This window comes from Mustela nivalis (assembly GCF_964662115.1).
Source record: "Mustela nivalis genome assembly, chromosome: 20".
NCBI classification, from domain to species: Eukaryota; Metazoa; Chordata; class Mammalia; order Carnivora; family Mustelidae; genus Mustela; species Mustela nivalis.
In genome coordinates, this window is record NC_139039.1 from 27,241,314 (window position 1) to 27,269,289 (window position 27,976).

Consider the following 27,976-nt stretch of genomic DNA (forward strand, 5'->3'; position numbering starts at 1 on the left):
TACGTTACCCTTCTGACTCTCCTCTGACCTCAAGACAGTAACTTTTCAAGAATTTTTTGGTCACTTTCTCTACTTAGAAAATGAAAATCTTATGTGACTGTTACAGAGAAGTTGAAGAAAACAAAGTTCACGCTTCTTAATCTATACTGATTGAAGGAAGGTGCTTTGTAAGTCACTTTTGCCTTCTAACCCCCACCAGGGAAGCTTTTTTTTATTCTAAGCCTTTTTTTTTTTTTTTAAGTTTTTTTTTTTTTTTTAAAGATTTTATTTATTTATTTGAGGGAGGGGGAGCAGCAGGCAGAGGGAAAGGGAGAAGCAGACTTCCTGCTAAGCAGAGAACCTGACATGGGGCTTGATCCCAGGACCCTGCCTGAGCCGAAGGCAGACGCTTAACCATGCGAGCCACCCAGGCATCCTTATTCTAAGCTTTAATTTGCCTAGACTACCATATGACGAAGCCTTTACAGGAGAGCAAACACCAGCATCTAGATAAGGTACTTGGGAGTTTCTTGAATGAAAGGAGAAGCCGGCATGGAGTTGTTAAAAGCTTGTCTTTTCAGACTGTACACAGGGAGCCACGTGTAGGAGGAGGGCTCTGCCTGCGAACCTGTGGATTCTTGTCTCTGCTCCACAGCAATATTGCCCGGAACCCATCCCTGTCCAATTATATAAAGAATTGGGCTGGGTGATGGACACTCGGGAGGGTATGTGTTATAATGAGCACTGGGCATTATATAAGACTGATGAGGGGTGCCTGGGTGGCTCAGTGGGTTAAAGCCTCTGCCTTGGGCTCCCGTCATGATCCCAGGGTCCTGGGATCGAGCCCTGAATTGGGCTCTCTGCTCTGCAGGGAGCCTGCTTCCTCCTCATTCTCTGCCTGCCTACTTGTGATCTCTGTCTGTCAAAGAAATAAATAAAATCTTTTAAAATAAAAAAAAAAATAAATAAAGTCTTAAAAAAAAAAAAAAAAAGACTGACAAATCACAGACCTCTACCCCTGAAACAAATCATACATTACATGTTAATTAATTGAGTTTAAGTTGTTTTTTTTTTTTAAAGAATTAAAATTTTTTTGTTGTTGTTAGTAGGGCTCGGGTATGGTATTTTTTTAAGTTCCAACTGTCCTGGAGCTGGGTTCTGTAAACCTTTTCTGGAAAGGGCCAGATAGTAAATATGTAGACTCTTGGGACCACAAAGTCTCTATCAGGCCTGCTCGGCTGAAGGTCTTAGATAATATGTAAATGAGCGAGTGAGGCTGTGCTCCGGTAAGACTGGCTTCACAAAAACAGGTGGCAGGCTTGATTTGGCAGCAGCTTACATACACCACCAATCCCTGTTCTGGGAGAATAACCTAGCATTATTTCATATGGCGTGTGTCTGGTGGAACTTGTGATGTCCGGCCTGGCCTTTATCACAGTCCCTGTGAATGACAGAGAGTCTGAGAAGGAGGCCCCTAGTGCTCTTTTCTGTTTGCCTCAAGGCTGCAGTAGAGACAGCCAGAAGTCAATGTGAAGCAGTGACTCGGTCCAGCCTGGGTCCTCCCTGTCCTCGGGATTGACCCATCACCCATCCCCCTCCTTTTCTCCAGGGCGTGACTCTGCCTCATGGGCCCTACCTCATGCACTGCCTATGGGGCCAGGCTCAGCCTTCCTGCTGTCCTCCAGGTCCCCAGACCAAATCGGGACACCTCAGCAGACACTCAGACGCAGAATGGGGCAGCTGTATACGCTGTAGTCTCAAAACAGAAATGCAGGTCCCCTGTTCCAGAGGGGAGATGACAAAAACACGCCCTGTGGCAGGAGCTATGAGGCCCAGCTTAACACAGAGCCTGTGTTTCTCGTTAGCTCTGTGGTCAGCTCTCATCATCTAAACATGGCAGCTTTTTCTCTTCTCTTTCTTTCTTTTTCCTTTAGCTGGACATTGCTTTGTCTTCAACAGTTACAAACTTGAGCGTAAAGTGAGCTTGGGGTCGATCTGCAGAAGGAAACTCCCGTGATTCCAAATATAAATGATCTCAGTGGTACTTTTTACTATACTAGCCCTTAGCAGCAATATGTAATACGGGTTTTCTTGCTCTCTGCCTATTCAGTACCCAAGTTAGAATCAGGACACATCCTGATATTTCTTTATTTTTTGCTTTCGCAAATACCCCACCTTATTTTCTCTTTATTTTGTATCTTTTCCTTATTTTGTTTCTCTGCCAGTAAGGCTTCACCCATGTAAGTACATTCCAAGTCATCAGAATTTGGACATTTTTTAGTCACATTTTCCTTTTTACATTTTGAGTTAGAATGCTTTATACTTTAGAAATTTTGAGGGATTCTTCTGAAACCTACACTAGGATTTTTTTTTTTTTTTACCATGCAGCTGTTGACTCCTTTCTAAACCAATAGGGTATGAAGAATTCACAAATTGATTGTCCTTAAAAATTGTATTTGCCTCATATCTTTTTTAAAATATATATATATTTTTTATTTATTTGAGAGAGAGTGAGTGAGAGGTGAAACACAGGCATGGGGAGTGGCAGGGGCAGAGGAAGAAGCAGGCTCCCTGGTGAGCAGGGCTGGATTCCAGGACCCTTGAGCCAAAGGCAGACGCTTGACTGACTGAGCCATCCGGCACCCCTGTCTCGTATCCTCTTACTTTTCCTCTTCTCCTGCCCCATTTAAGGAATAAAATAGAAACAAACAAACAAAAAATCACACCAGAACCCTGGGAGAACACATTTCTAATCTGAACTCCTTCTTATTTCCAATCTGGGGACCAAAGTCTGCGGATACTTTATAGAATGAAGTCGGGTACCAATTAGAATATTTATGCACATTAAACCCATTTTTTGTTTTTCATTCTTTTTTTTTTTTTTTTTTAGATAATGGCCCTTGCTTAGGCTCTCGGAAGCCAGACCAGCCCTACGAATGGCTTTCATACAAACAGGTGAGTTTTCTGGCTCTGTGGGTCCTCACGTACACTGTGGGGCTGAAATCTGTCCGTTCTTGGAGTTACTGACTGGGAGGACTGAAAGCTTACTCCAGGATCTGTGCGCTGGGCTAGCCCAGAGCTCTGGGGTTAATGTGCAGCCTCTGAAGGGAGAAATTTTACACAAAGATTTGGGGAAAAATGGTTAAGTCACTTCATTGGTGGTTCAAAAGCACTTTCTTGTAGAACTTAAGTGGGCACACCGTAGAGCAGAATATAATTCCGAGATAATATTCTAGAAATGTGCTTGAAGCAGGTGACTCTCTCCCAAAGCCCGTGAGGGGATAGAAGCTCTCCTCTGCCTTACGGGGTGCTAGAGACTTTTAGAAGCCCCAATATATTGAGCAACTCTCTCATTTTAAAGATGAGAAAACAGCCCCTAGGAAAGGATGGGACTCGCCCAAGGTCACAGTTGGTCAGCGGCAAAAATGGGACCGGAAGTGAGATCCACATCTTCTGGTCTAGGTAACCTGACCCACTGGGGACTGGTGTGACGGGGCAGCTGTAGTGAGTGGTACAGATGTTCAGAGGCGACACCTGCATTACTGTATCAGCACAAAGGAAGCTGGGATCGGGGTGGATTTATTCTTGTCCCTCTGCAGGCCCCGCTGATTCACAGCTGCTGCTGTTTAAATAGTTGCTGACGGCAGAAAGCAGAGCAGGAAGACTTTGCTTTATATTTTTATCATGATAACAGGACATCTCGAAGCACCTGTTTCTCTCCCCCATGGCAGTAGGACCCCAAGAGTGTACAGGAGCCCCTGGGAATTGTCCAGTCTGCTGCCTCGTGTTTCCAGCACGGCTGTCCAGGAAATGGCTCCCTGCTGTAGGGACAGGTCATCCTGTGGCATTCAGGACTACAAATGAGCTTCCTCCTTCCACGTTCCGTGGGAAGGGCGCCCTGACAGCTGACACACGCTGGAGTGTATGCGACTGGGGATGGTCACGAAGCACCCCGAAGCCGGCCTGGGACTTGTGCTCACCAGCCCTCCCCACACGGAGACACACACCGTGTTTTCTTCCCCTTCCCTCTTCTGAGGATGAATGAAATGCAAAAGGCTTTGCTTGCGAAGCTCTTGACGGAGAGCAGAGCAGCAGAATGGCGTGGCGTACCTTCCTTGTGGGAGGAGCAATGTGCTGTGTGGCCCTGGGGGCCAGAGAGAGTTTGCCTCTTTCCTTTTGCTTTACCAGAGCCCAGATAAGGCAGTTGCCGAGCCTCCTCATTTTCACACGTGGTGTGTAAACAGTCGATTGCTTTGGACACACAGTGTTGCATGGTGGGCTTCAGGCCTCACAGATCCCCCCCAGTGCTGTCTGATTCCTTCCATTGTATGCCAGCCAGAAGGCAGAGAAGGCAAGTCCTTGGCCGATTGGATTTTCTCGAGGCAGATTAAAAATCGCTGCAGTTCCTGAAGACATTCATCTGTGTTTGGTACATTTCAGCCAGAGGCTGGTGAAGACCTAAAACTAGACCCAGAGAAGCCAACTCTGGACTTGTACCTTCAAGCCTTTTCATTAGCCTAGTGACTCTGACCTTTGTGGGGCTAGGAGTCCCTTTGAGGTTTCCCGAACAAATGTCCGGAGCCTCTATCTAGAGCTAGAAATGCCTGCGGTTTATCCTGATACTCTCTGCCAGCCACGGCGGCGTTTCACGGGCTCCCGTCCCTGACATGCGAGCAGAGGTTGTGAAACAGGCCGTGGGACGAAAACAATAAGCATATTCATATCATTCTTGCTGTCACCTCACCTGTGTCAGCTCTCGTCCCCATAGGCAGAGTGCGGTGGCGCCATGTGCCAGGACAAACAGTTCTGGGCCAGAATAGGTGTGGCTTTATCCCAGGGCCGTGGGTGTGATTCCCAAGTGCTCTTGAGAAGCCACCAACTGAGAATCAGGAAAATAATCCAAATTTGCAGATTAAAACAAATTTTTTTTAGTTACTTTGGAATAGGAATAGGGAGAGGATGGGGGCAAGTTTATAGTCCTACCTAATTTTTATGAATCTACCTATTTTTACTTGCAATAAGAGTATTTATTTTCTTATCTCTTTATTTTATGTAAACTTTTTACAAGTTTTTTGAAGGAGGGTGTCCCCCAACCTTGTTATTTCTGTTTTTATAGCAAGTGACAAGTTTGGGCTGCTTTGCTGCTCTTTATAACTCCAGATGGTCACAATAATAATAATAATAATAATAATAATAGTTCTGTGTCCTTGTATTATTTATAATTTTATGAAATTATAGTTTTATAATTTTAGGAAAGTAAAGTGTGAAATAGAAATGTCTCAGAAGGCCTAACATCCAGCGATCTGTGGCCTGTAGCTGTTGGGATCCGATTCGTCTGCTTTCCAGGAGGAGGCCGTCTGATCATTTCCCTTAAGAGTGAGATCTGGCGAATCATGCCTTGCGTTTTATAAACGTAGCGCTAAGGGTCTCCTCATCGTGTGCTCCTGCTCCCTGGCCAAGGTGTCGGGCGCGGCCGTCACCCGGTGAGCTCTGTTCCTTGCGCTGGGCCTGACCCGTCCTGATGTCTGTCCTTCCCGTTCTAGGTTGCCGAGATAGCCGAGTGTGTGGGCTCAGCGCTCCTCCAGAAGGGCTTCAAGCCTTCCTCGGATCAATTCATTGGCATCTTCGCTCAGAACAGACCCGAGGTATTGACCATGAGACAATTCTGAGTGGTGTTGAGAGTTTTGGAATGGAAGAGCCGTTGGGAATTCATACCTGCTTTTGCTCAGGACCTGATTTTGTGTTCTGATCTCTACCGAGAATATGTCTCTGTGTTATTACTTAGAAAGTGACACAGTTATCTTATGATCTCACTCATATGTGGAATTCAAGAAACAAGACAAAGGATCATAGGGGATGAAATCAGAGAGAGAGACAAACCATAAGAGACTCTGAACCATAGGAAACACACTGAGGGTTGCTGGAGGGGAGAATAGTGAGGGGATGAAGTAACAGCTGATGGACATTAAGGATACAATATCCACTGCTCTGAGCAGTGGATGTTGTAGAAGACTGATGCATCACTGACCTCTACCTCTGAAACATTAACATTATTAGCAATTATTATATGTTATATTAACAAACATTTTATGTTAATTGAATTTAAATAAATAAAAATTTTTTTTTAAGTGCCTCATACAAAAACCCGAGCCAGAGTGTCCTTGACCTTAAGTGCAGAGGAAAAGAAAATCACTTTTTGGATTATTGGTTTTTGTTTTTTTAAAACCAGGTTCCAAACAAAAACTTAACAGAGAAGTTGCTAGAACAAGTAGCTCACAAAGAATCTTCTTACCTTAAGGCTTATGTCTGTGATTAGAAAAATAGCATGACACATCTTTGTCAGTTGCAGACTCTCCTCTTTGCTCTCTGAAAGGTAGGAGCTTGCCCTCTGATCAGATTACAAAGTTGAAAATACCATAAGCAGCGGGGGAAAAACACCATGGGCATGCCTTAACCATGAGTCAGCCTTCGTGTGGGTGTGTGGTCTGTCTGTCTGACTGGCTGTCAAGGGCACTGTCTGGTGCTTCTTCAGACCCTTGCATTAAAGATCAGTTTAAATGAGAAGCCCTTTTGGAGCTGTTGCTTATGGCCTTTGTGAACAGATTAATGGCATAACTTGGCTGGGAAAAATTCAGGCACTAAGCTTGAAGAAGTTGGATTGGTTCCTGTGTCCAAAAGACTTGTGGACTCCATCCCTGTGCTACCGACTGTTGTATAAATGAGGATGGTTTCCTACAGTTTTATGTATTGGTAAGGGAAAACAGCGTTTTCCACAGCTGGACGGTGACCAGGCTCATGAAATTTAGTTTCTTTCATTTCAAGAAAAACTCATTCAAGGGAACACAACCCAGATTTTTGCATGAGTGGAATTTTATAATGAGTCGATCACGAGGACAGGTATTCCTTACTTCACAGAGTAAGCCCCTTCCTGTATGTATCAGCTAGTTTAATAAATGTTTACTGAGCACCTACTATATGCCAGGCACTGCGAGGCACCAAAGCACAACAGTGACTTGGAAGACCAGCCCATAAGCTCCTGCTTTCTCTGAAGTGTGGTAAGGGTGGACACAGAGAAAAAGGATTATGGGAGCTCAGTCAAGGAGGACTTCCTGGAGGTGGCCTCCCAGTGGAGTGTTGAAGTATCTGAGGGTGGGGGAGCCAAGGAAATGTCAGGAACAACCACATGTTTGCATCAAGCAGCATGTCTGTGTTGGGGAAGGAGACATTTTCTTATGGTAGAGCTTGGAGGGGCAGGAAAGACTCCTGTACCACGTACCACACGACCCTGCTGAGAAGCTCGGACCTGACCTCCACATCTGTCGCTTGGAACTGGTGCTGGGAAAGAAAAGGGGGAAAAGTAGTTCGGGGCCAAGTAAATGTAAGTGCACCGTGCTCCTTAAGCACAGCAGCTCTGTCTGTATCGGTGCCATGTGTCGGCGGGCTGCCGGGGATGCGAGGATCCGGCTGGAGGTGATGGGGCGGCCAAGGATTTTAAGTGAAAGGCTGACCTCACTGTGTTAGCCCAGAAGGCCGAGTAGTTGCCACATGACTGAGGAGTTTAGAGGCAAGGTGACCAGTTACCTTATCATGTCTTTCCTGTATCACTTCTCCGGGGAGATGTTGCCAGAACATTTTTCCTGTTACACAAGCATGTGTCCCTCCTTCCTCAGTTCCCAGATGCTACTGCATACAGCTGCCTGGCTGATCTGCAGACCCCAGGGCCTCTGCTGTGCTGAGAAGCCTCCGTGGCTGTGTTCCCTGGGGGAATGGAACTGGGCCCCTCCCTAGTCGCACCGCAGCCTTACCTGCTGGGCCACCCATGCCAGCCAGGGTGCTTGCCTACCTCCCTGCTCTCGGTCATGCGGTCCCCACTCCTGGAGTCTCCTGGCTTTTCTCTCCATCCAAACTGTGCTGCCCTGGCAAAGGGTTGAGCTCAGTTATCGTCCCCACGAAGGTGGCCTACCATGGGCTCCCTCGTGTCCGAGTCGGTCACTCTCTTGTATTGTTAATTATCTTTTCGTGTATGTGCATCAGTTCTCCCAGCAAATTGCTCTTTCCTTCTTAGAAGGGAGCAGGTGTTTTGTTCGCACGTTGAGTCCCTCCGGGTGCCTGGCACATAGTAGCAGACACACAAATGTGAATTTTGCCACGTTTAGTGTTTCCACTTTGAATCTCTCTAGAGTGGTGTTCTCCTTGAATTAGTTCCATGGTGACATCTCGTTTTTCTCTCCCCAACCTTTACTGGTCCTCTAGTGGGTGATGATTGAACAAGGATGCTTTGCTTACTCTATGGTGGTCGTTCCTCTCTATGACACCCTTGGAACGGAAGCAATCACCTACATAGTCAACAAAGGTAGGTCTGTGGTTTTTGGGTGGACATTGGCCTGGTTATCAGCTCGCTTTGGTGGATTTATGTTGGGTTATATTTGATTTGATAGGGACTTTATGTTTGTTCGTCTTTTTAAAGATTTTGTTTATTCATTTGAGAGAAAGAGGGGAAGAGAGAGAGAGAAAACACAAGAACGGGGGGAAGGCCAGAGGGAGAGGGAGAAGCCGACTCCTCTCTGAGCGGGGAGCCACCATCAGGCTCGATCCCAGGACCCCTGGGTCATGACCTGAGCCGAAGGTAGATGCTTCACCGACTGAGCCACCCAGGCGTCCCCAGGATTTTGTTTAAATGCACACAATTCTTTCTCTTCAAACACTGTAGTCCTTAAAATAACCTGGTGTCAGATATGATACAGTCAGGTTTTTAATACCTCAGAGCTCATTCTTCACATATCTCTTCCTTCCTAGCTGAACTCTCTCTGGTTTTTGTTGACAAGCCAGAGAAGGCCAACCTCTTATTAGACGGTGTAGAAAATAAGTTAACGCCAGGCATTAAAACCATCGTCCTCATGGACTCCTATGGCATCGATCTGTTGGAACGAGGCAAAAGATGTGGCGTGGAAATCATCAGTATGAAGGCGTTGGAGGTGAGTCATCCTGCCCATTCCTCTGACAGGTGTCCCTGGGGCCATTTTGGTTCAAATGTGGAAATCCTAGCTCTGCTTGGTCATCTCAACAACCATAAAAGACCCAGAGTGGAAATTCCTGTCTCCTTAACTGGAAAGAAGAATTCTACGTACGTGCCCCACTGTGAATCCATCATACAGAAGGTGCTCTTGTAAAACAAGTTGCAGTGCCCACACATTTATTCTAGACTACTGACCTCATTATTTTTTTTCCCAAGTTGCTTTTGTAGCATCCTGGTGAATTCCCAGCATAGATGTCGGATTTGGTTTATTTTTATATTGAATTTCTTAAGATTCACGTTAATCAAAACTTTCAAGGTAACCATGCTAGGAAAATGAGCAGGGCCCATATTTAAATCAGTTGTTTGACATCACATTGTGTAAAAAGCTGATTCTCCAGTAGGATTTGAATTATAGTTTAATCCCAAGGAGCTGGTAAGAGGAGGATCTTGTCAGGGACATATCGCAGGAGGAGGCTACATGCAGTAGTAAGTTGTTCTCCTTCCGAAAATGTTATAAATATTTCCCTGGAATTGTTATCAATAGGGTTTTATTTTACTTATGGTTCTCCTTGGAGGCTACAAACAAGGATCTGTGTCATACCTTTCTGGAGGAACTTAGTCTTCATAGGGAAACTGTAATTTGTTCGAACAGAGTCCTTATACGTGTACATATTTACACACAAACGTACACACACAGTAGCAGAGAAGCTGAGTCTATAAGAATGCATATGCCGTACTGTTCAATGGGGCAAGCTGGCTTTTTACCGAGTGTTCTCACGCGTTTGCTTCTGCCCTTGTGATTGCCGCTCACAATAATGCTATCGTTTCCAGCTTTCCTCTTTCTCCGTGACCCCACCACACAAACATGCAGACACGCGCGCGCGCGTGTGCACACACAGGAATTTGGTGTGTTTTTTGATGCCTCTACGATTTAGTAATTTTAAGATGAAAAAATTTAGGTAAATGAAGATTGTAATATGAAGTTTATATCAAAGGCTTCATTTTATCAAAGACGCTCTATACTTCCCTGTGTAATGTAATTCATACTCGGTCTTTAAAAATTTGGTAAGCCAAAGGTTAATTTCCAAGAAGTGGTTGTAAAACTGGCTTTATGGCTGGTCCTGTGATCAAGTTTATATTAACAGATAGTTTTATAGGATCAAAAAGAGAAATATTGGTATTTGGAATTTTTGCTTGTTTTGATACTTTATTATGAAAATTTTCAAACATGCAAACAAGTTGGGAGAATTGGTCAGTAGACTACTGCGCAGCCTCCAAGCATCCCACAGCTAGTGTTTCAATATATTTGCTTCATCCCCTACACATCACTCCCTCCATTTATTCCTGCATCTATTTTTTTTTAATTTTTTTTTAAATAAACATATATTTTTATCCCCAGGGGGTACAGGTCTGTGAATCGCCAGGTTTACACACTTCACAGCACTCACCAAAGCACATACCCTCCCCAATGTCCATAACCCCACCCCCTTCTCCCAAACCCCCTCCCCCCAGCAACCCTCAGTTTGTTTTGTGAGATTAAGAGTCACTTATGGTTTGTCTCCCTCCCAATCCCATCTTGTTTCGTTTATTCTTCTCCTACCCACTTAAGCCCCCATATCTGCATCTATTTTTTTAATGCATTTTAAGTTACACTTGTTTCACCCCTAAATACTTTAGCATGCTAATCATTAACTGGAATTTGGATTTTCTTCTGGTTTAAGTTTTTTTGGTTTTTGTTTTTGGCATTTGGAACCTAAAGATGGCAACAACTCTTTCATTTTTATGGTTGCTGTACTCTCTTCTACATAATGTCCTTAGACAGGTTTGAGGCTCTGGGCTTTCTTGTCCCATAGGGCACTCATTTGGATAACGTTTATTCCTGATAAATTAAAAGTCAGATCGCATGTAACTGTTGAAGTTATGTAAGAATTTTGAACAGATGAATGGAGATTTGTGTCTGATGAAGATTCCTTTGGGGAAAAAAATGAAATTATCATTGCTTCAGCTCTTGGTTGACTTTACTGTTCCTGTTTTGAATCAGTAGTCTGTCTCTGATATAATTTAAAATGTAATTAAGATTAAAAACAGCTTAAAACCATACGCCGGGCAGAAACTCCCTGAACCCTAAGCGCACTCATTAGATTTCCACTTAATTCTAGGCATGCTCACTCCATATGCTCATTCAGGCCATTCAGTTTTAATAGGAAAAGAATATAAATGGTTCATTAGAGAAATTAATAACTAATTAAAGTGGCCACCGAGATACCTGTGTGCAGTGAACTGAACAACGTCCAAATGACCCCTGGCAGTGACGGGTGCTAGCTGCTGGGAAATGCACCCTTCGGAAACGAACCTGCCACTCTTTATGACCGTTCGAGAGGACTGTTTTGTAATTGGAGGTTCCAAAATCTTTATTTTTTTTAATCCAGTCCATGTGGGGAGTACAGCTATTTGAGCCTCAAGCATTTCGTCTACGAGAGATGGATTATTCTCTCTAGACTGAAGAAGATGCCAGTTACCCAGAATTGGGTGACCGCGGAAGGGTACAGAACATCTTCAGTTCTTGGGTTAAGATTATGGTTTGACGTTGGTTAAGAGCCAGGCTTTGCTAAAGACCATAAAGGGGAGTGGGAGTGGGGGCAAGAAATCCACGGTCAAAGACTCTAATTCCTCTCTTTTGAGTAAATCCTGTTTGAAAGACTAGTCCTCATACCATTTATACGGTTTTATTTATGAGCGAAGACAACTGGAAAATGGCGTCTAAAGACGATGCCTAAATATATCGCTTTAGGTTGGTTAAAATTGCCCATTTCTTTCATTTGAAATGTCTACTGTCTTTGGGCCAGTGATAAGTGAATCCCACGGTGAGGTCGGCTTGGAGTGACTGGATGTCACCTTCTTTACTTTTAGAAAATGTTCCCATTTAGGATTTTTTTTTCTCTTCTCCTTTAGGACCTGGGAAGAGCCAACAGACAGAGGCCCAAGGTAAGTTCATCTTGTCAGCCTCCTGCTTCAGCTCTTCCAATATCTACTTGTCTCTGAGACTAGTACAGATCTTGGGGGTTAGCTTATGGCTTGTAGTTTTCTTTTCGGTTCTGACTTACACCACCTTGGTTGTGTGTGGTTTCTTTTTGGTTTTTGTTTTTGTTTTTAAATGTCCTGTAGCCTCCGGCACCTGAAGACCTTGCAGTCATTTGTTTCACCAGCGGGACGACAGGTAAGTTTTGAAATGCAGTCGCTTCTGAGCGGTGTCTGGAGTGTGTCCCCCCCAACCCCCCTTTCTTGGATGCCAGGTGACGTGGGACTTAGTTGAGCTACAGATGGACCAAAAGCAGAGGACATAGGGGTTCGAGCACTATTCCCCGTCACTGTGTCTGACCTCGGAATCTGAGCTGTGCGCTTCCTCAGATGTTTATGGGAGCGGACGGTAGATTCCCCTCTTTCCTGGGACAAACCAACATTTGATTTCCAGAAATAAAATTCCTACATTTTCTTACATGCCCTCTAAAAGTCACCCGTGTTAGTAAAGGTTGTTCATGATAAGAAGTTTCACGTAAAGGATGGCAGATTTTTCCAGAATGTAAGGTCATTCTGTATTTGGCTCTCCCGGGTGCACCTAAGGCTAGAGGCACATAACCCAATTACATAGGGTTCTGGGCGTCCTTAATTTCGTGCACTTTTGGGTGGACTTTCTTTAACTTTGTTTTGCTCCTGTGTGTTCTGCAGGCAACCCCAAAGGAGCATTGATCACTCATGGAAATATAGTGAGCGATTGTTCAGCTTTTGTGAAAGTCACAGAGGTAAACTTCGGGGGTATCATCATCTTCCTTCATGTTCCTTGGTTGGCAGGAGGCCTCAAGAATGAGAGCGGGAAAGGCAGCCCCACTGTGTCAGGCCCCTGCTGAATTGGAGGCAGAGTTAAGAGCTGAGCTTTAATATAGTCTAAGGTCACCGCCCTCAAATCATTTTCATTGTGGACCTCATCCCCCAAGTCCTGTGTGTGACCGTAAAGCTAAGTTGACAGACAGAAGTTATTACAACTTGTTTAGGGTACAAATTTATTTGGATACTGTCCTATAACTGTTTCCGGGACAGAACCAAGAAGAACTGACTCTCTTGTGCCCTTATCCACCTACTATTCCAGTGCGGGGAAATAATTTAAGTGGAGAAATGAAATCTTAATGGGACGCAGAAGGTTTTTGAATTATGGGTCCTTATTGCAGTTGACTTCACTTCCATTTTACGAGAAAGATTAAAGCCTTGACCTTTAGTGTTTCCTGTCATCTTAAAGTTTGCTCCGCTCCTCCCCCGCCCCAGTGTGTCCTCGTCCTCTGGGTGACCATAACAAAGTCCTGCAGGCTGAGGGCCTTGAACGACAGATATTGATTTTCTCGCAGTGCGGGAGGCTGGAAGTCCATGATCAAAGTATCAGCAAATTTGGCTGCTGGTGAGGGCTCTCTTCCTGGCCTGTAGGTAGCCACCTCCAGAATTGTGTCCTCACCTGCTCTTTCCTCTGTGTGCACATGGAGAATGAGGGAGAGGTTTCTGCTGTTTCTTCCTCTGCTTGCAAGGACACCTGCCTGTTGGATCAGGCCCCCCACCCCATGATCTCATTTTACCTGAATTACCTCCCCAAGGGCTCCATCCCCAAATCCAATCACATGGGGGATTAGGACTTTAACATGAATTTGGGCAGGGGGGTGATACAGTTCGGTCCAAGCACCAAGGATATATTTCAAACTTGAGTTTTAAAAGTCCTTCTCAAACAATATAATGCCTTTCCCTCATAACAGTGTCTGAGAGGGTTCTTCTGTGAGCCCTAATTTTCATGACCGGAGCCCCCATGCTTAATGGTTTTGGGGAATACAGTCTTTAGTGGCTACGGAAGGCCTAGCTCCCTCCTGCCTACACCCACACTTTCTTAGTCCCAAATACCTATTTTGGGGGCATATATTTCATAAACAATTCAACATTTAGCACCTGACCCAAGTAGAATTTTTATTTCCTAACTAGCCTTTGAAGAAAACTTAAAATACACTCCTGGCTCACTGAGGCAAATGATTACAAACTTGGTTTAAAATTCATGATACGATCAAGGGCATTCTCAACTTTGTAAAACTTCTAATCTTGCTAATGCACATTTTCTTTTGAGTACCAGATCAAAAATTGAAAAGTATAAAAATTATAGAATCTGACTTCTCATTATATAAACAGTTACCTCCTGAGATGAACTAGTTGGGATGCAGATCACACTGGAATAAAATTAATCGAAGATTGTGGCAGGATCAGGCTACTGGATTTGCTCCACACTGGTGGGGGTTGGGCATGGCCTGGGGGCAGTTGCATAGGCACCTGACTGGCATGGTGGCAGCTGCTGGAGGTCATCTCTTACTTTGGCCAGAATTCCTTACACATGAATAACATGAATATTCCCCGTAAAACCCTCACTATGCCTGGTCCTAAGTAAAGACCATTCTTAGCCTTAGCCTTGCAATGGAAACCAGATGTCCAGCTTAGCCTCGATGCAGAACTCTATCACAAATCAGCATTTTAGAGGAGTTGGGGCCAGAGGAGAGCTCTTGCACTAAACAAATCGATGTAGTTTTCATGGGGTATAAAGCAGGCCACTCAGGTAAAGATCTTGATCAAACTCAAATACTCAAAATGCATTTATACTATAAATGAAAAGAGCTTGGAAATCCTCCTATCCCTTTATAACATAAAATGCTATTTTATGTTGGAATAGATCATCTATTCCCACAACATAATATGCTGTGTTATGTTGGAATGGACCTTTTATTTCTTACTTATGGTGGAATTGAGTTCGCTGGGCAGTGGGGTACAGTAACTTTGGAATACTAAATGATTAAAGCACATGATCCCTTAATATGCCAATCTGGGCAAAATTTTCCCTGTTCGGGCTAAAATCCCGAGTGGGTTTCCTTTGTCATGAGGAATGACCTCCACTCATAAAAAGCCTTGCCTTTTCATTTCCATCCTTCTGTGAGAATTAATGGCCGATTGCAAGTGAAAGCCGCTTTCTCCTTAGCGTTAAGGTATCATGTGCTCTGAAATAAAAATGGGAAATTACTGGGAATCTTAACGCTTCTCTGCTTGCCGGTGTCTTTGCTTACAGAATACAGTCAATCCTTCCCCAGATGATACTTTGATATCTTTCTTGCCTCTCGCCCATATGTTTGAAAGAGTTGTAGAGGTAGGCCTTGTTTTGTTCTTCTGCGCGCGCGTGCTTGTTTGTTTGTGTTCTGCTAAGTTGTTGTGTTTTCCAGAAATCTCTTGACTTGAATGCCAGTGACATACACATTTCGTTTTTACCACTTGCACACATGTATGAGCAACTGATGCAGGTAAGTTTTCAGGGCAGAGTGTCACCCCCAGAGAGAATTGTTTGCACGGCCCCCTTTTAGAAATGGTGCTAATTACTTAAAAGAGTATAAATGTTGCGAGGAGGGGGAGCGGTCTGAATACGTGAACTTTAATCATTCATTTTAAAATTGGAAGCTCAGGCTTCTGCAGGAGATGCACCTGGGCATGATTCCAGAAAGATTAACTGTCAAGGTAGAATTTTTATGAATGCCATCCTGCAAAGCTTCATGAAGCCTCTGCCTCTATAAAAAGCTGCTGGTTTTCCTTGGGGTTGTTCATACTGTACAAGTCCGCTTACGATTCATTTTTTTCACCAGTATTCCAAGTGCCCTTGGAAAAGTAGGATGATCTTTAGCTGACCTTAGCCTCGCCTCCCTTTGTACGACTGTGTGACAACAACCATCTCTTTAACTTCTCCAACAATTTGGATCCTGTACTTTAGGAAAAAACCGTGGGCACCATCCATTCATTTAACAAATATTTATTGAGCTCCGGCTGTATGCCAGGCACTGTGCTGAGTGTCAGTGACTGAGACTAATCGAGAGGTGACTGAGAGCGAGTGGCCCTTTGATCGGCTGCTGGCCCGTAGGGTGCACTTACTCTAAAGGACCAAGGGTCATGAGATCCCATCTTGGGTCTGTTACCTCTCCTCCTGTGCACCTCAGGAGATCTTGTGAGTTTCCAAAGCGATCTCAGACGGGCTGATAATGGCCCATGCATGCCTAATTGCAGTTAGGGATGTGTGCCTGGGAGGCAGGCCATCGAGGACAAAAGCCCTCCTCGCCCAGCTTGAATTTTTAAACCATGAACCAGGCTGGGCGTACCTTTCTAGTGGTTTCTGCTTTCAAGCCTGAGACCATTTGTACTTCCATGGCATCATCTTTTGAATCTCTCTTTCTCTTTAAAATTTAAAACAGCCAGACTGTGGGTCAACTGCATACGGCTTGCCGGTGCGGTTTGCATCGGGTGGGAACAAACCCATGGAGTAGATCATAGCTGAATGTTAAGCCACTCTGCTCTTTGACACCCCAGTGTCCCAGCTGCAACATAGTCAGTGGCTTTTCAGACATTTTTTTGTGAAATTCAGATTTTTAAAAATGAGACTGGAACACACTTGGCAAGTAGCCAAGTTTGCAAGTTGCTCTGTTGTTGTTTGGAGAACAAATTAGGCCTAAATTTTCTAGGCAAGTGAAATACTGGGATTACTTAACACCCTGTCATTCACTCACCAGCTGTTTATCCTAGAGCTGAAATAGCAGAAACTCCATGATCATCACTAAAAACAACGTCATCTGGTCTCTTACCAGCTCCTTTATCTTCAGGGTGATCAAGAGAAAAACCACACTTTGATGTTGTATAATGACCAGGGAAGTCAAGAATGTTTTTTGAAAAGTGACCAACGTGTAGGAACTTCGTGGTTTCTGGACACTGCTCCAAAATGCTAAAACAGAAGCCTTGTGTGTCTGTGTGTATGTTGTGTGGTCCCTGCTTTGATGAAGACATGGGTGTTATTTTTTTTCCTACGCTAGTGTGTAATGCTGTGTCATGGAGCTAAAATAGGATTTTTCCAAGGAGATATCAGGCTGCTTATGGACGACCTCAAGACACTTCAACCCACAATCTTTCCTGTGGTCCCTAGACTGCTGAACCGGATGTTTGACCGAGTAAGTTCCAAGGAGCAGCAGAGTGGGGACAGAGCACTGGAGAGGGAGTCCGAGACTTTGGTTCGAATTGGGCCAGCCAGATACCTTCTGTACACGTGGTCTCGCAGAAGTGTGGTTTATCCATCAGTTAAACCAGAATGCGTTTATATCACAGAACCATTGGTGAGGATTAGAAGAGAAAACACATGAACGTACTTTGTAAACCGGAAGGCCCAATACAGGTGGAAGGTGGGAGATCATATTATTTGTACCATAAACACTTTAGAGCCTCCATTTTCTTATCTGCACGATGGACTGTTGCCTCCTCCCCCTGCTGTCTAGCTCATAAAGTTGCCAGTTGCATCACATGAGAACTGTAACTATGAAATGGTTCTAGAAATTGTAACGTTCATACACACTTAACATTACTTACTTAGCCACAGGAAAGAAGTGACAAGCCAAGCCAGGGATGGAGAGACGGCCAGCCCCTTGGGGCAGGGAGGTCTCTGTGGCACGGACCACCCATCCTGGGTGAGACCAGCGTGTGGCACGAGCAGTCTTCAAGGTCAATTTGGATGGGATAGTTTTCATGTTCTTTAGTGTAAGGCAAGGCTTCTGTGATCTATGAGAACCTCTGGTGTTTTTTCTTAATGGTTCTTTTAAAACAGCTTGACTGAGATATATAATTCACATTCCATATAATTCACCCATTTAAAGTATAAAATTCCAAGGTTTTGGGTATATCCACAGAGTTCTGCAACCATCACCACAGCCCATTTTTATCACCTCAGAAAGAAACCCTGCATCTGTCCTGGAGCTGATCTCTACCCCCTTCCACTCCCAGGCAAATGCATCTGATTGTTGAATCTCTAGATTTCTCTATTCCGGACTTTCATATGAATGGAATCATGTAACGTGTTCTTCCGTGATTGGTTTCTTTCACAGGTTCATCTATGTGGTGGCACGTGACCCTACTTCATCCCTTTTAATGGCCAAGTAATATCCCACCGTGTGGCAACAACACATTTTATTTCTCCTTTCACGCATCGGTGGGCATGTGGGTTGTTGTCACTTTTTGGCCATTATGCATAATGATGCAATGAACATTTTCATTTCTCTTGGGCACTTACCTAGGAGCAGAATTGCTGGGTCCCATGGTACTTCTGGGTTTAACCATTTAAGGAACTACTGGTCTATTCTCCAGAGCAACCATGCCATATTACACTCCCTGCCCCCCAGCAGAGGCTGAGGGCTCCAGTTTCTCCACATCTTCACCAACACTTGTTATTATCTGACTTTTCGATTCGAGCCATCCCCATCATTTTGTAACTCTCTTTTTCCTTGACCCGTCAGATTTTTGGGCAGGCAAACACCACGCTGAAACGGTGGCTGCTGGACTTCGCCTCCAAGAGGAAAGAAGCAGAGCTCCGCAGTGGCATCATTAGAAACAACAGCCTGTGGGACAGACTGATCTTTCACAAGATACAGGTGACACCTTCACAGCTCTTGTCTGCCGGGGGAAACTCACTTGGCCTTTGGAGTGTCTGTGAGGGCTCTTTCTTAAAGCGCGGTATGAAGCTGAGAGAGAGGAGCACGTTTTTAGTAAACCAGGCACATTTTTAAAAATTAAGGACAAAGCCGGTACTTAAACCTCAGTATCCCATGCAAACCTGAACAACATGGTAACATGGAGAGGCAGAAAAGGATTCAGGGTATTGGAGCCTTTCTAATTTTTTTATTTTTTATTTATCAACATATAGAGTACATCGTTAGTTTCAGGTGTAGTGTTCAGTGATTTATCAGTGTAATTTTTTAAAAAAAGATTTATTTATTTGAGAGAAAGAGAGAAGGCGTGCAGGGGCAGAGGGAGAGAGAGAATCTCAAGCAGACTCCCTGCTGAGCACAGAGCCCGACGTGGGGCTCCATCTCACAACCCCGAGCTCATGACCTGAGCCGAAATCAAGAGTCAGGAACTTAACTGGCTGAATCACCCAGATGCACTCAGCCTTTCTGATTTTTTATTTTGCTTTCCTTTTCTGCAACAAGTATGTTATGATTGACGTCATTTTATAGGCACGTGGGATTAAGAATATGGAATAATGATACCGTGTCCCCCAAAATGCCCCAGATGTGGTGGTTACCTCCAAGCCCACCACAGTCTTGTTCTAATTCCTTCAAAATACCTGCAGGTAGAGGTGTTGGCTTGTGTTGATAGAGAAGGGGGTAGCCTCAGGGGGCAACCATCTACGGCCAAGCCTTCCTCTTTCAAACACCCGAGAGTTCTCTGTGCGGCCTGCAGAGGAGCTGGTGGATCCGGGGACTAGGTTTCCAGAAGGGGTCTTTGAGGAACCCACCCGCGTGCAGCCATTGGCCCCTCACTGTTCCCCTCTCTTTACCTTGCAAGTCGAGCCTGGGAGGAAAAGTCAGGCTGATGATCACAGGAGCTGCGCCGGTGTCCGCCACTGTGCTGACGTTTCTGCGAGCAGCGCTCGGCTGTCAGGTGAGGTGGGCGTCCCTTCTGCTCCTTATCTCCGGCTTTTGCCAGCCCAGGTCTCTCTTCTCCACAAAGGCATTCTTATAAGCGGGTGTCTTACTTTGGTTCGGAAGAGCACGTTATTCCCAGGTTGCTTGGAGACAGGAGTGTGTCTGTCTTGTCCCCTGGGCAGGAGGTAATGTGTCTTTGGCCACCACAGACTGGGGGAAGTACCAGCCAGGAAACTAGCCTTTCATCAGGCCTGAGGGGATGGGGATGGGTTGCAAGTGAGGACCTAACCTGCAAACCCTGGGGAGAACCTGCCTTGAAGGGCACCGGGAGGCAGCAGGGACCGGGTGACTAACGGGATAGGTGTGGGGCACAGCCATGAGCAGACAGAGCGAGTGCCTTCCTGGGCAGGTCATGTGCAGTGTGACCTGTCAGGCCATGTCAGTGTCCCCCTCACCTCTCTGCAGGAGGGCAAGTAGAAGATGACCGTGGACAGCGGCCAGGGTTTCGGATTTGGGGGGAGATCTTTGGGTGCTGTTGTAGTAGTTCTGAACAGATTTTTAAAAGAGACATGTTGCCACAGTTAGCCATCACTCAGGAGTGAGAAGAACGTCCTGATTTGTGCCTTTGCAGAACAGTGTGACTGTTCTCTTTACTAACATTTTGTCTCTTGCTGGTCCAGTTTTATGAAGGCTACGGACAGACCGAGTGCACCGCCGGCTGCTGCCTGACTGTGCCTGGGGACTGGACAGCAGGTACGAGCCGTGGGACACTCCTTATGGGAATCTCGCTATTCCGATGGGAATTCTTGGAATTGGGTTTGTCCTTGGTCCTTTGACCAACGGAAGTTCTGTGTCTCGGGTGATCGAGCCTTGGGGCAAATGGCCTTGTAAATCAGGGATCCTCATGGAGAGCTGCTGGGACAGAGCGCATGTGCTTGGAGGACCAGCCGGAAGGCGGGTGGTGGTAGAGATTCACCTAGAATCTGAAGCCAACAGCTGAGGGATGAAAGCCCTTTGCACCAGGTTCAGAACATTTGGCCTCACAGAGCTTTCCAGGAATGGATTTGGGTCAAATTATTTGCTGGTAAATTTGACTCAAGTTTACACTGGGTGCTGGGCTGGGAGTTGAGCCCACAGAGAGAAAGAAAGATGTCATTTCTCCCGAAAGGCATAAGGAGAGGCAGATACAGAAATTACCCAGTGGAGCAGTTGTCCTTGAGCTTGTCGGTGGTTTCATCCCAGGAACGTCCTTGGGGCCCTCTGACAGGAAGTGATTGTTGGTGGAAAAGCACATAAACCGTGTATAGGAACTTACCCAGCCAGAATCCCACCCCAAGGCTGACCAGTGGTACATTCTACGCTCTGGTAGGCCAATGCCGCTGATGTGTTTGCTGTGGCATAAATGTGAGCACCGTCTGGGAACTTGGACTCTCGTGTCCAGACTGTAGGAGCACAATTCTGCTGGGACTCGTACTGACGGTCTCTGAACCTTCTTCGTGGTTTAATTCTTAACCACTGGTTCCTTACCAGACTAGAGAATCTGGAACAGCGATCTCTTTACACAGACATTATTAAAACATAGAAGGAATTATTTGTGTTGCTCTTAAAGCCCGTCTCATTTCTATTGTTTGTTTGGAAAAAGTCAGCCCAGTCCTAGCAACTTCTGGCAGGAGAGTTGAGTTAACTGTGAGAATGAGATTTTTATTTTTTAAGGTTTTACTTATTTATTTGAGAGAGAGAAAGAGATGGAGAGAGCATGAGCGAGGAAGAGAGGGAGGAGCAGGGAGCCGGATGCGGGGCTCCATCCCAGGACCCCAGGATCATGGCCTGAGCCCAGGGCAGATGCCCAACCGACTGAGCCCCCCAGCCCCCCCCCACCATCCTGTCTTAATAAACTTAAATCTAAAACGTGTTCCCCTGTACTTAAGGAAGTGAAGACCATCTTGGTCAGAACCAGGTGACGTCGAGAGAGTAATCCAGTCGCCAAAGCTGTGTGTTTTCTCCTCTCAGAGGAAGTAGGGAGTAGAGAAGTCTGAGTGAGGGAGACGGGGCAAACAGTGAGCACAGGCCGTCAGATCATAGGAACCTGGTAAAGGTTTCGGAACGCTTGCTTCCAGGAATTTGTAGAAACCCTCACAGTCCACAGCCCGAGTACTTCTACTCTGAAAAAATAACTTGGGGCCTCAAACTGGGGAAAAGTCCTAAGAGACTTATGAATGTTTGTCTCTATTCTGGAAATACACTGTCTGTGCTCATTTACCGGGGAGACGGATTGTCGTCGCTGCAGACAGACATTTACACCAGCTGTTCTCCTCCTGAGCGGGCCTGTTGGCCAGAAAAATCATTTGGCTTAAAGATAGTAGGAGTCCTCCTGGGAATGATCATTCTTTTATTTACCATGCAGGCCATGTTGGCGCCCCAATGCCTTGCAACCTTATAAAACTCGTGGATGTGGAAGAGATGAACTACTTGGCTTCCAAGGGCGAGGGCGAGGTGAGTGGCCCCCCCTGCCCACCCCTCGCAAGTCGTTCACCCACACTGCCATTCCTCCGATAGTTGGGCCGCTTGCCGGCAGTGTCACGTAAGGCCACCGAGCTTGATGTTCTTGGTGATCCTGGATCAAACAGGCTTCTCTTTGAAGGTACCCTTATGTGGGAGGGTACCATGCATGTCTCTTCCGCCAGACACCGCAGGGACTTGGGCTCGAGACCGTGCAAAGGCTCCTGTGCCCGAAGGCCTGGAGCATAGTTTCTGACAACTCATGGCCCTGGAGGCCTATTAGTGAGCCACTGGCTAGTGGAAGGAAAGCCTGATGACTTCAGAGTGATTTCCTCCTCTTGGGAGCTTTGAGCCGGAACCTCAGGCAGTCATCAGCCCTATAGTTTGACTGTGACTGATGTCGTTAGGGTAAGGGGACCAGAGGCATTGGATGAACCTCCAGGGCCCCAGTGTGGTTCCCTGCTAGCTCCCTCTGGATCATGGAATTCGGGGCTTCTCACTAAAGGTTGAGATACGTAACACACACACACACACACACACACACACACATTTTCTCCATAGAATACCCCCGCCCCCGTAAATGCTCTTAACAGATCACCTTTGTCCCCCACAGTTCTCTCAAGATGTCACTGATATACACGCTGTATGCGTTGAGAGTAAACGTCATAATGATTTACGTCCATTAGTGGTGGAGTGATTACTCCCCACAATAAGTCTCCTTCATAGTCCATCATCTCACAGAGATACAAGGAAAATCGTTTTTTTTTCCCCTTGTGTTGAGAACTCTGAAGATCTCATCTCTTAGCTGTTAAATACAGTCACAAGTCTGTGTGGGCGGAGGTCACTGGGCTGTACATTCAGTCTCTGATGCCTACCTGAGTCCTAACTGGAACTTTCGGCCCCCGCCCTCCACTTCCGCCCAACCACCCTTGCTCCCTATCTTTCTCTCTTCAGGTGTGTGTGAAAGGGCCAAATGTATTTAAAGGCTACCTGAAGGACCCAGCAAAAACAGCAGAAGTTCTGGACAAAGACGGCTGGTTACACACGGGGGACATTGGAAAGTGGCTTCCGGTAAGCTCTCCCCTCCCCCATGCGCAGATACTTTTCTTCTGCCCATTGCTGTTGTGCGACCTCACTTTCCCCTTCCCTTGGTAGCAGGGAGGCTCTTCCATCTCCTGCAGGGAACAGCTTTATACTCATAGTGTGCCTGGGTGGGTTTTCACTTGAAATGTAGCGAGTATGTTTGGTTTTGATGCGTGACATCAATTCTGATGGCTGCTTCCCATTCGAAATCCAGAGAGAACGGTGTATTGCTTTTTCTGTATCAGTGCTGGGCCTCCACGTGAAGGCCTTAGTTCCAGAAGGTACAGGGTACATTGTGGTCAATGGCCAGGAAGGAGGTGTGGTGGGCAAGAAGTTGCGAGTGTGTGTGTTTCTTAGGCTTGCCCTCCCCTTAAAAAGAGGGTAAGTGTCCCACAGGTTAGGCCAACGTCTTTGAATGTAGTCTCAGAATTATTACTGTAGACAAATGCCGGGGTCCATCAGAGGAAGGAAAAGAGCTTTAAGAAACCACAACCGTGAGTTTGACCAGTTCGGAATTGCTTCTTCTAAGTTGTCCCCATGTTGAACTGCTATTACAGAAGTGACGTAGGCCAGTTTTATCATTGCATGATTTTATCATTGCATCGTCCCATTCTTGTAGATTTAAGGTGCATGAGACTCCCGGAAATTTTTACGGATTTGAAAAATGCTCCCCCTCCCCACCCAGCTAATTCAGACTTCAGAATACCAAGGTGCTCTGAAATACATTAAGTCCCTTCTTTCAAGTTCAAGAGGGATTAAGTGTCAGTCCAGTTCTGGCTTGGGCTCTTGGGAACACATTTCATCATCACCTTGACCTCAGTCTGCTTCTTGGGGACGTGGTGCGGGACCAATGTGCCAGAACCAGAGAAACTTCCCTGCAGCTGACTTTTGGAACCACAGGAAGGCCCCTGGGGGTGGGTTTTGACTACCAGAGGGGACACGGTGGCATTTGGCACGTCCGATGCAGGGGTTGTATCCTTCCCACAGTCCCAGCGTGGGCCTGATGGACCTGCCCCAGGGCCCAGGAGTGAGCCCCCCCGCCCCTCCCACCCTCCCCCTGACAGCACCCCCCCTCCCCACCCTCTCGTATACAGAACGGTACCTTGAAGATCATCGACAGGAAAAAGCACATATTCAAACTGGCACAGGGAGAATACATAGCACCTGAGAAGATTGAGAACATCTACGTGCGGAGTGAGCCTGTCGCTCAGGTGTTTGTCCACGGAGAAAGCTTGCAGGTACGCGCGTTCGGAGCTGTGAGCCGAGTCGCACGGGCGTGGCCGGGGCCTCAAACTCCTGGCATTTGCAGGGCAGTGGAAGGTCTGTAGTGAGGACTGAATTGCCTTTCTCGTGTGACGTGCTGGAACATTATCGGGGTTTGCTCCTTGGCATTTCTCATCCAAAAAAATTTTTCTCTTTAAATCCCATATTTTTATTTCACCTAGAGTGTTCTGGCATACCAAGGGCAGCTGGATAAGGATACTAGGGGGTGCGTAAAATATGCTTCTACATTTAAACTATGAAAGGAAATATTGATGGGTTGATTATAAGAAAGTTTAGAATTTTCAACATATTAAACCCATCGTATTTGTGCTGTGTCTCCAAAATCGTGTGTGTGAGCAGTGGGGGTTGTGAGCCAGTAAATACGTATAGTTGAAAACCAAGGTCAATATCGTAACGGAAGGTCTCATTGCCAAAAACGTCAAGTAGATGGTGTCAGGGAAAAGAAAAGGGCCTGGTCCCCTGAAAGCTAATCTTTTTATGAATCTTGAGACTTTTAAATAGTTGTTGAAGAATATTATCTTGTAAGGAATGCACCTGTTTTTCTTTGAGAATATACCTGTTTTTCTTTGCCCTAGAATCTTTTTTTTGTTTTAAGATTTTATTCATTTGACAGAGAGAGAGTGCAAGAAGGGGGAGCAGCAGGCAGAGGGAGAGAGAGAAGCAGATTCCCCACTGAGCAGGGAGCCCGATGCGGGACTCGATCCCAGGACCCTGGGACCATGACCTGAGCTGAAGGCAGAGGCTTAACCCACTGAACCACCCAGGCATCTCCCTTTGACCTATAATCTTAACATACTGTCGACTTTTATTTGCTTTTATTGTTACTAAATTGTAAAAAATGCGGTGTTGGAGATCTAAAAAAATGAATCTATATAAATTTTTTTCTCTCTTTTTTAAGTTACTTGATGTCTATGGTCTCACTGCTTATTTGACCCTGTTTTATTAAACTGTATATATACATGCACACACACACACGCACACGCGCTTGCGCACAAAAGTAAAAAATTAGGGTTTCGTTAGATTTTGATTCCCAGGGGTCCTTTTTAAGATATTTAATTGAAAAATTTCTGATGCCATCTGTATTTTAGAGCTGGGAGCTCTTAACCTCGGCGCAGTAGACTGGGGCTGATAATGTGTTCTGAAGGGAGGGTCTGTAACTTCTGTCAGATCGTCCCAGGTTTCATGCAGAATGACAAAGAATTATTATTTCAGAATATCTGGATCAAGCCACCTAATAACTCACTTGTCTGTGTTAAAGGCATTTCTCATAGCAATTGTGGTACCAGATGTTGAGACATTACGTCCCTGGGCCCAAAAGAAAGGATTCGCAGGTTCCTTTGAAGAACTGTGCAGGAACAAGGTAAGGCTCGGGAGTTGTGTGGTCGGCTTCCTCGGACCTTGGCTTGGCACAGGGCGTGCCTTCAGAGATGCCAACACAGCAAGCTTGTCGTTTTCTCACCTTCCTAGGATGTCAAAAAAGCCATCCTGGAGGACATGGTGAGGCTTGGGAAGGATTCTGGCCTGAAGCCATTTGAACAGGTAAGATTGGCGTCATGGAGCCTGCACCCCTACAAAACCCATCTCTGACCTGAGGATTTTGTATGAATAAGTATGGAGCACAAGAGGACCTCAAGAAACCCACGAGGAATGACAAAGGGCAAGCTTTGGCCCGGGGAGGGATTTCTATAACCAAGGGCAGGCATGCTCTTTCCCCGGAGGTCAGGATCCAAGCCTGGGGCCTGTCCTGGGAGCAGCTCCTGCCCCGCGTTGAGCGAGCCGCTGGCCTGAGGCCCAGGAGGAACTGGACGGCCACAGGGTGTCCATCCTTTCCGACCAACGTGCTTTAAGGCCTGGGTTCCGTCGGCCCTAGGTTTGCTTTAATGGCCTCATTTATTTGCAGGTCAAAGGCATTAGTCTTCACCCTGAACTGTTTTCCATCGACAACGGCCTCCTGACCCCAACAATGAAGGCAAAACGGCCCGAACTTCGGAATTATTTTAGGTCACAGATAGATGAACTTTATTCCACCATCAAAGTTTAATGAGAGGACGAAGCCGCCCACCTCCGCCGTCTCCTGGAGCTGCTGGCCTTCACGGCGGTCATCTTGACTAGAGCGCGCATAGGAAAGGGAGCGCCCATGTTTGACTTGTGCATTCGGGGTTCTCGTCATAGGAACATTAGAGGAAACGGAACACTGCCTTACAGTCACCTCCTGTTGCAGACCGTGTTTATGGTGATACACAATTTCCTAAATGAGCCTTAAAATTGTCAAGGGGAAACTATCCATGGGCTAAGTTATTTGAGACTTCCTCGGTATTAAAAAAAAAAAAAAAAAAGACGGGTGAAAACTTTTGTCTCCCTGTTTTTCTAACTAAGGGGTTAGGACTTTGCTATTTCCGAGATGTCTGCTACTTGCTGCAAATCCTGCAGGTGTTCTGCTGCTCTGCAAAGTACAGTGCACTGGAGGGAAGCTGTCCCTTAAAAGCAAGGACTGTCCCAGCTGGAGGACGTCACAAGTGGACCAGAGATTCTTTCTTAACCCCTGCCTCCTCCCCTTCCCCGCCTCACACGCGCCCCGACTCGGTCTCAGAGCGGCCGCGCTTCTCCACGGTCCCTCTGATCCCGGAGGAGCAGAAGGTTCCCGGCGAAGGAGAGAACAGATCCCGCTCAGACCAGCACAGGCGCCGGGTCTCCGATGAACGGCTGCTCACCTGAGCGAACGGCTTCCGGTGCCCACAAGCGCAGAATGTTCTCAGACCCTCTTCTCCAGACCCGATTCCCTCCCCGCTCACCGATCGCTTCCCAGGGGTTATTAAAAAATCTGCCTCAGACTCTGCAGTGAAGACAAGCATTTCAAGAAGGAAATAATTACCTGGATCGACCATGCTCAACTGTGACGCCTAGTGAACTGTCCCCCTTGATCTCCGCCGAAACAGTCATTCTTTGTGATGGCCGACGGATTTTTAATGTGGTTTTCATATCAAAAGATTGTGTTGTGATTAAGTGGTTTTCCCCACCCCCGGATCAATTCTCAGGCAGGGCATGTCTTTAAGCCTATTAAGGGAGTAGGTACACTTGGGCACTTACCGAAATGGACAGTGAGAATGAAGGCTCTTACAGTGCTACCTGATTTTTATGAAATGTGTTTGACAAGCCAAAATTCTAGCGTGTAGAAATCTGGAAAACTCATTTTCTGGGATTCACTTCTCAAGGGATTTTTTTTTGTTTTGTTCTTTTAAAAGTTAATTTGGAAGTTAGCTGCATTTCACTTTGCTGCAAGTCTTTGCCACGTGTGACCGAATGAGGTTTGTCCTGTACACACTGAAAGCAGCTGGTTTGGGGTTTGTGAGAGTCTGTGTCTTACCTGAGCACGACAGGGTTGGCACTGAAGGGTTGTCACCGTAGTAACACTATTGGGTAGCCTAACTTCATCCGTGTGTTCTTCATTGCACAAAAAGTCAATAATTTGTCACCTTGGGGTTTTGAATGTTTGCTTTTAAGTGTTGGCTATTTCTATGTTTTATAAACCAAAACAGAATTTCCAAAAAACAATGAAGGAAACCAAAATAAATATTTCTGCATTTCAAGGGAGTGAAGGCTTCTC

General features: G+C 45.9%; 2 protein-coding genes across 9 annotated transcripts in view; both read left to right on the forward strand.

The window, feature by feature from the left end:
- Nucleotides 1-27,959, forward strand: part of ACSL1 (acyl-CoA synthetase long chain family member 1) — a 72,210-nt gene extending 44,251 nt beyond the window's left edge. For 3 of the 8 annotated variants that reach the window (XM_082715721.1, XM_082715719.1, XM_082715720.1), the window contains 19 exons: nt 2,870-2,934; nt 5,523-5,624; nt 8,233-8,332; nt 8,776-8,954; nt 11,948-11,980; nt 12,161-12,212; nt 12,722-12,795; nt 15,132-15,209; nt 15,283-15,360; nt 16,909-17,043; nt 18,376-18,510; nt 19,427-19,522; nt 20,187-20,259; nt 21,911-21,999; nt 22,960-23,076; nt 24,183-24,326; nt 25,631-25,732; nt 25,840-25,911; nt 26,273-27,959. In XM_082715721.1, coding sequence (XP_082571847.1) covers nt 2,870-2,934; nt 5,523-5,624; nt 8,233-8,332; nt 8,776-8,954; nt 11,948-11,980; nt 12,161-12,212; nt 12,722-12,795; nt 15,132-15,209; nt 15,283-15,360; nt 16,909-17,043; nt 18,376-18,510; nt 19,427-19,522; nt 20,187-20,259; nt 21,911-21,999; nt 22,960-23,076; nt 24,183-24,326; nt 25,631-25,732; nt 25,840-25,911; nt 26,273-26,413 — 1,865 coding nt within the window. In that variant the 3' untranslated portion in view covers nt 26,414-27,959. The remainder of the gene's footprint in view (nt 1-2,869; nt 2,935-5,522; nt 5,625-8,232; nt 8,333-8,775; nt 8,955-11,947; nt 11,981-12,160; nt 12,213-12,721; nt 12,796-15,131; nt 15,210-15,282; nt 15,361-16,908; nt 17,044-18,375; nt 18,511-19,426; nt 19,523-20,186; nt 20,260-21,910; nt 22,000-22,959; nt 23,077-24,182; nt 24,327-25,630; nt 25,733-25,839; nt 25,912-26,272) is intronic. The other 5 variants (XM_082715723.1, XM_082715726.1, XM_082715725.1 and 2 more) reach the window with 2 other exon arrangements.
- CENPU (centromere protein U) overlaps nt 1-27,976 on the forward strand; it is a 627,562-nt gene that overhangs the window by 550,307 nt on the left and 49,279 nt on the right. The gene's annotated exons all lie outside the window — the stretch shown is intronic.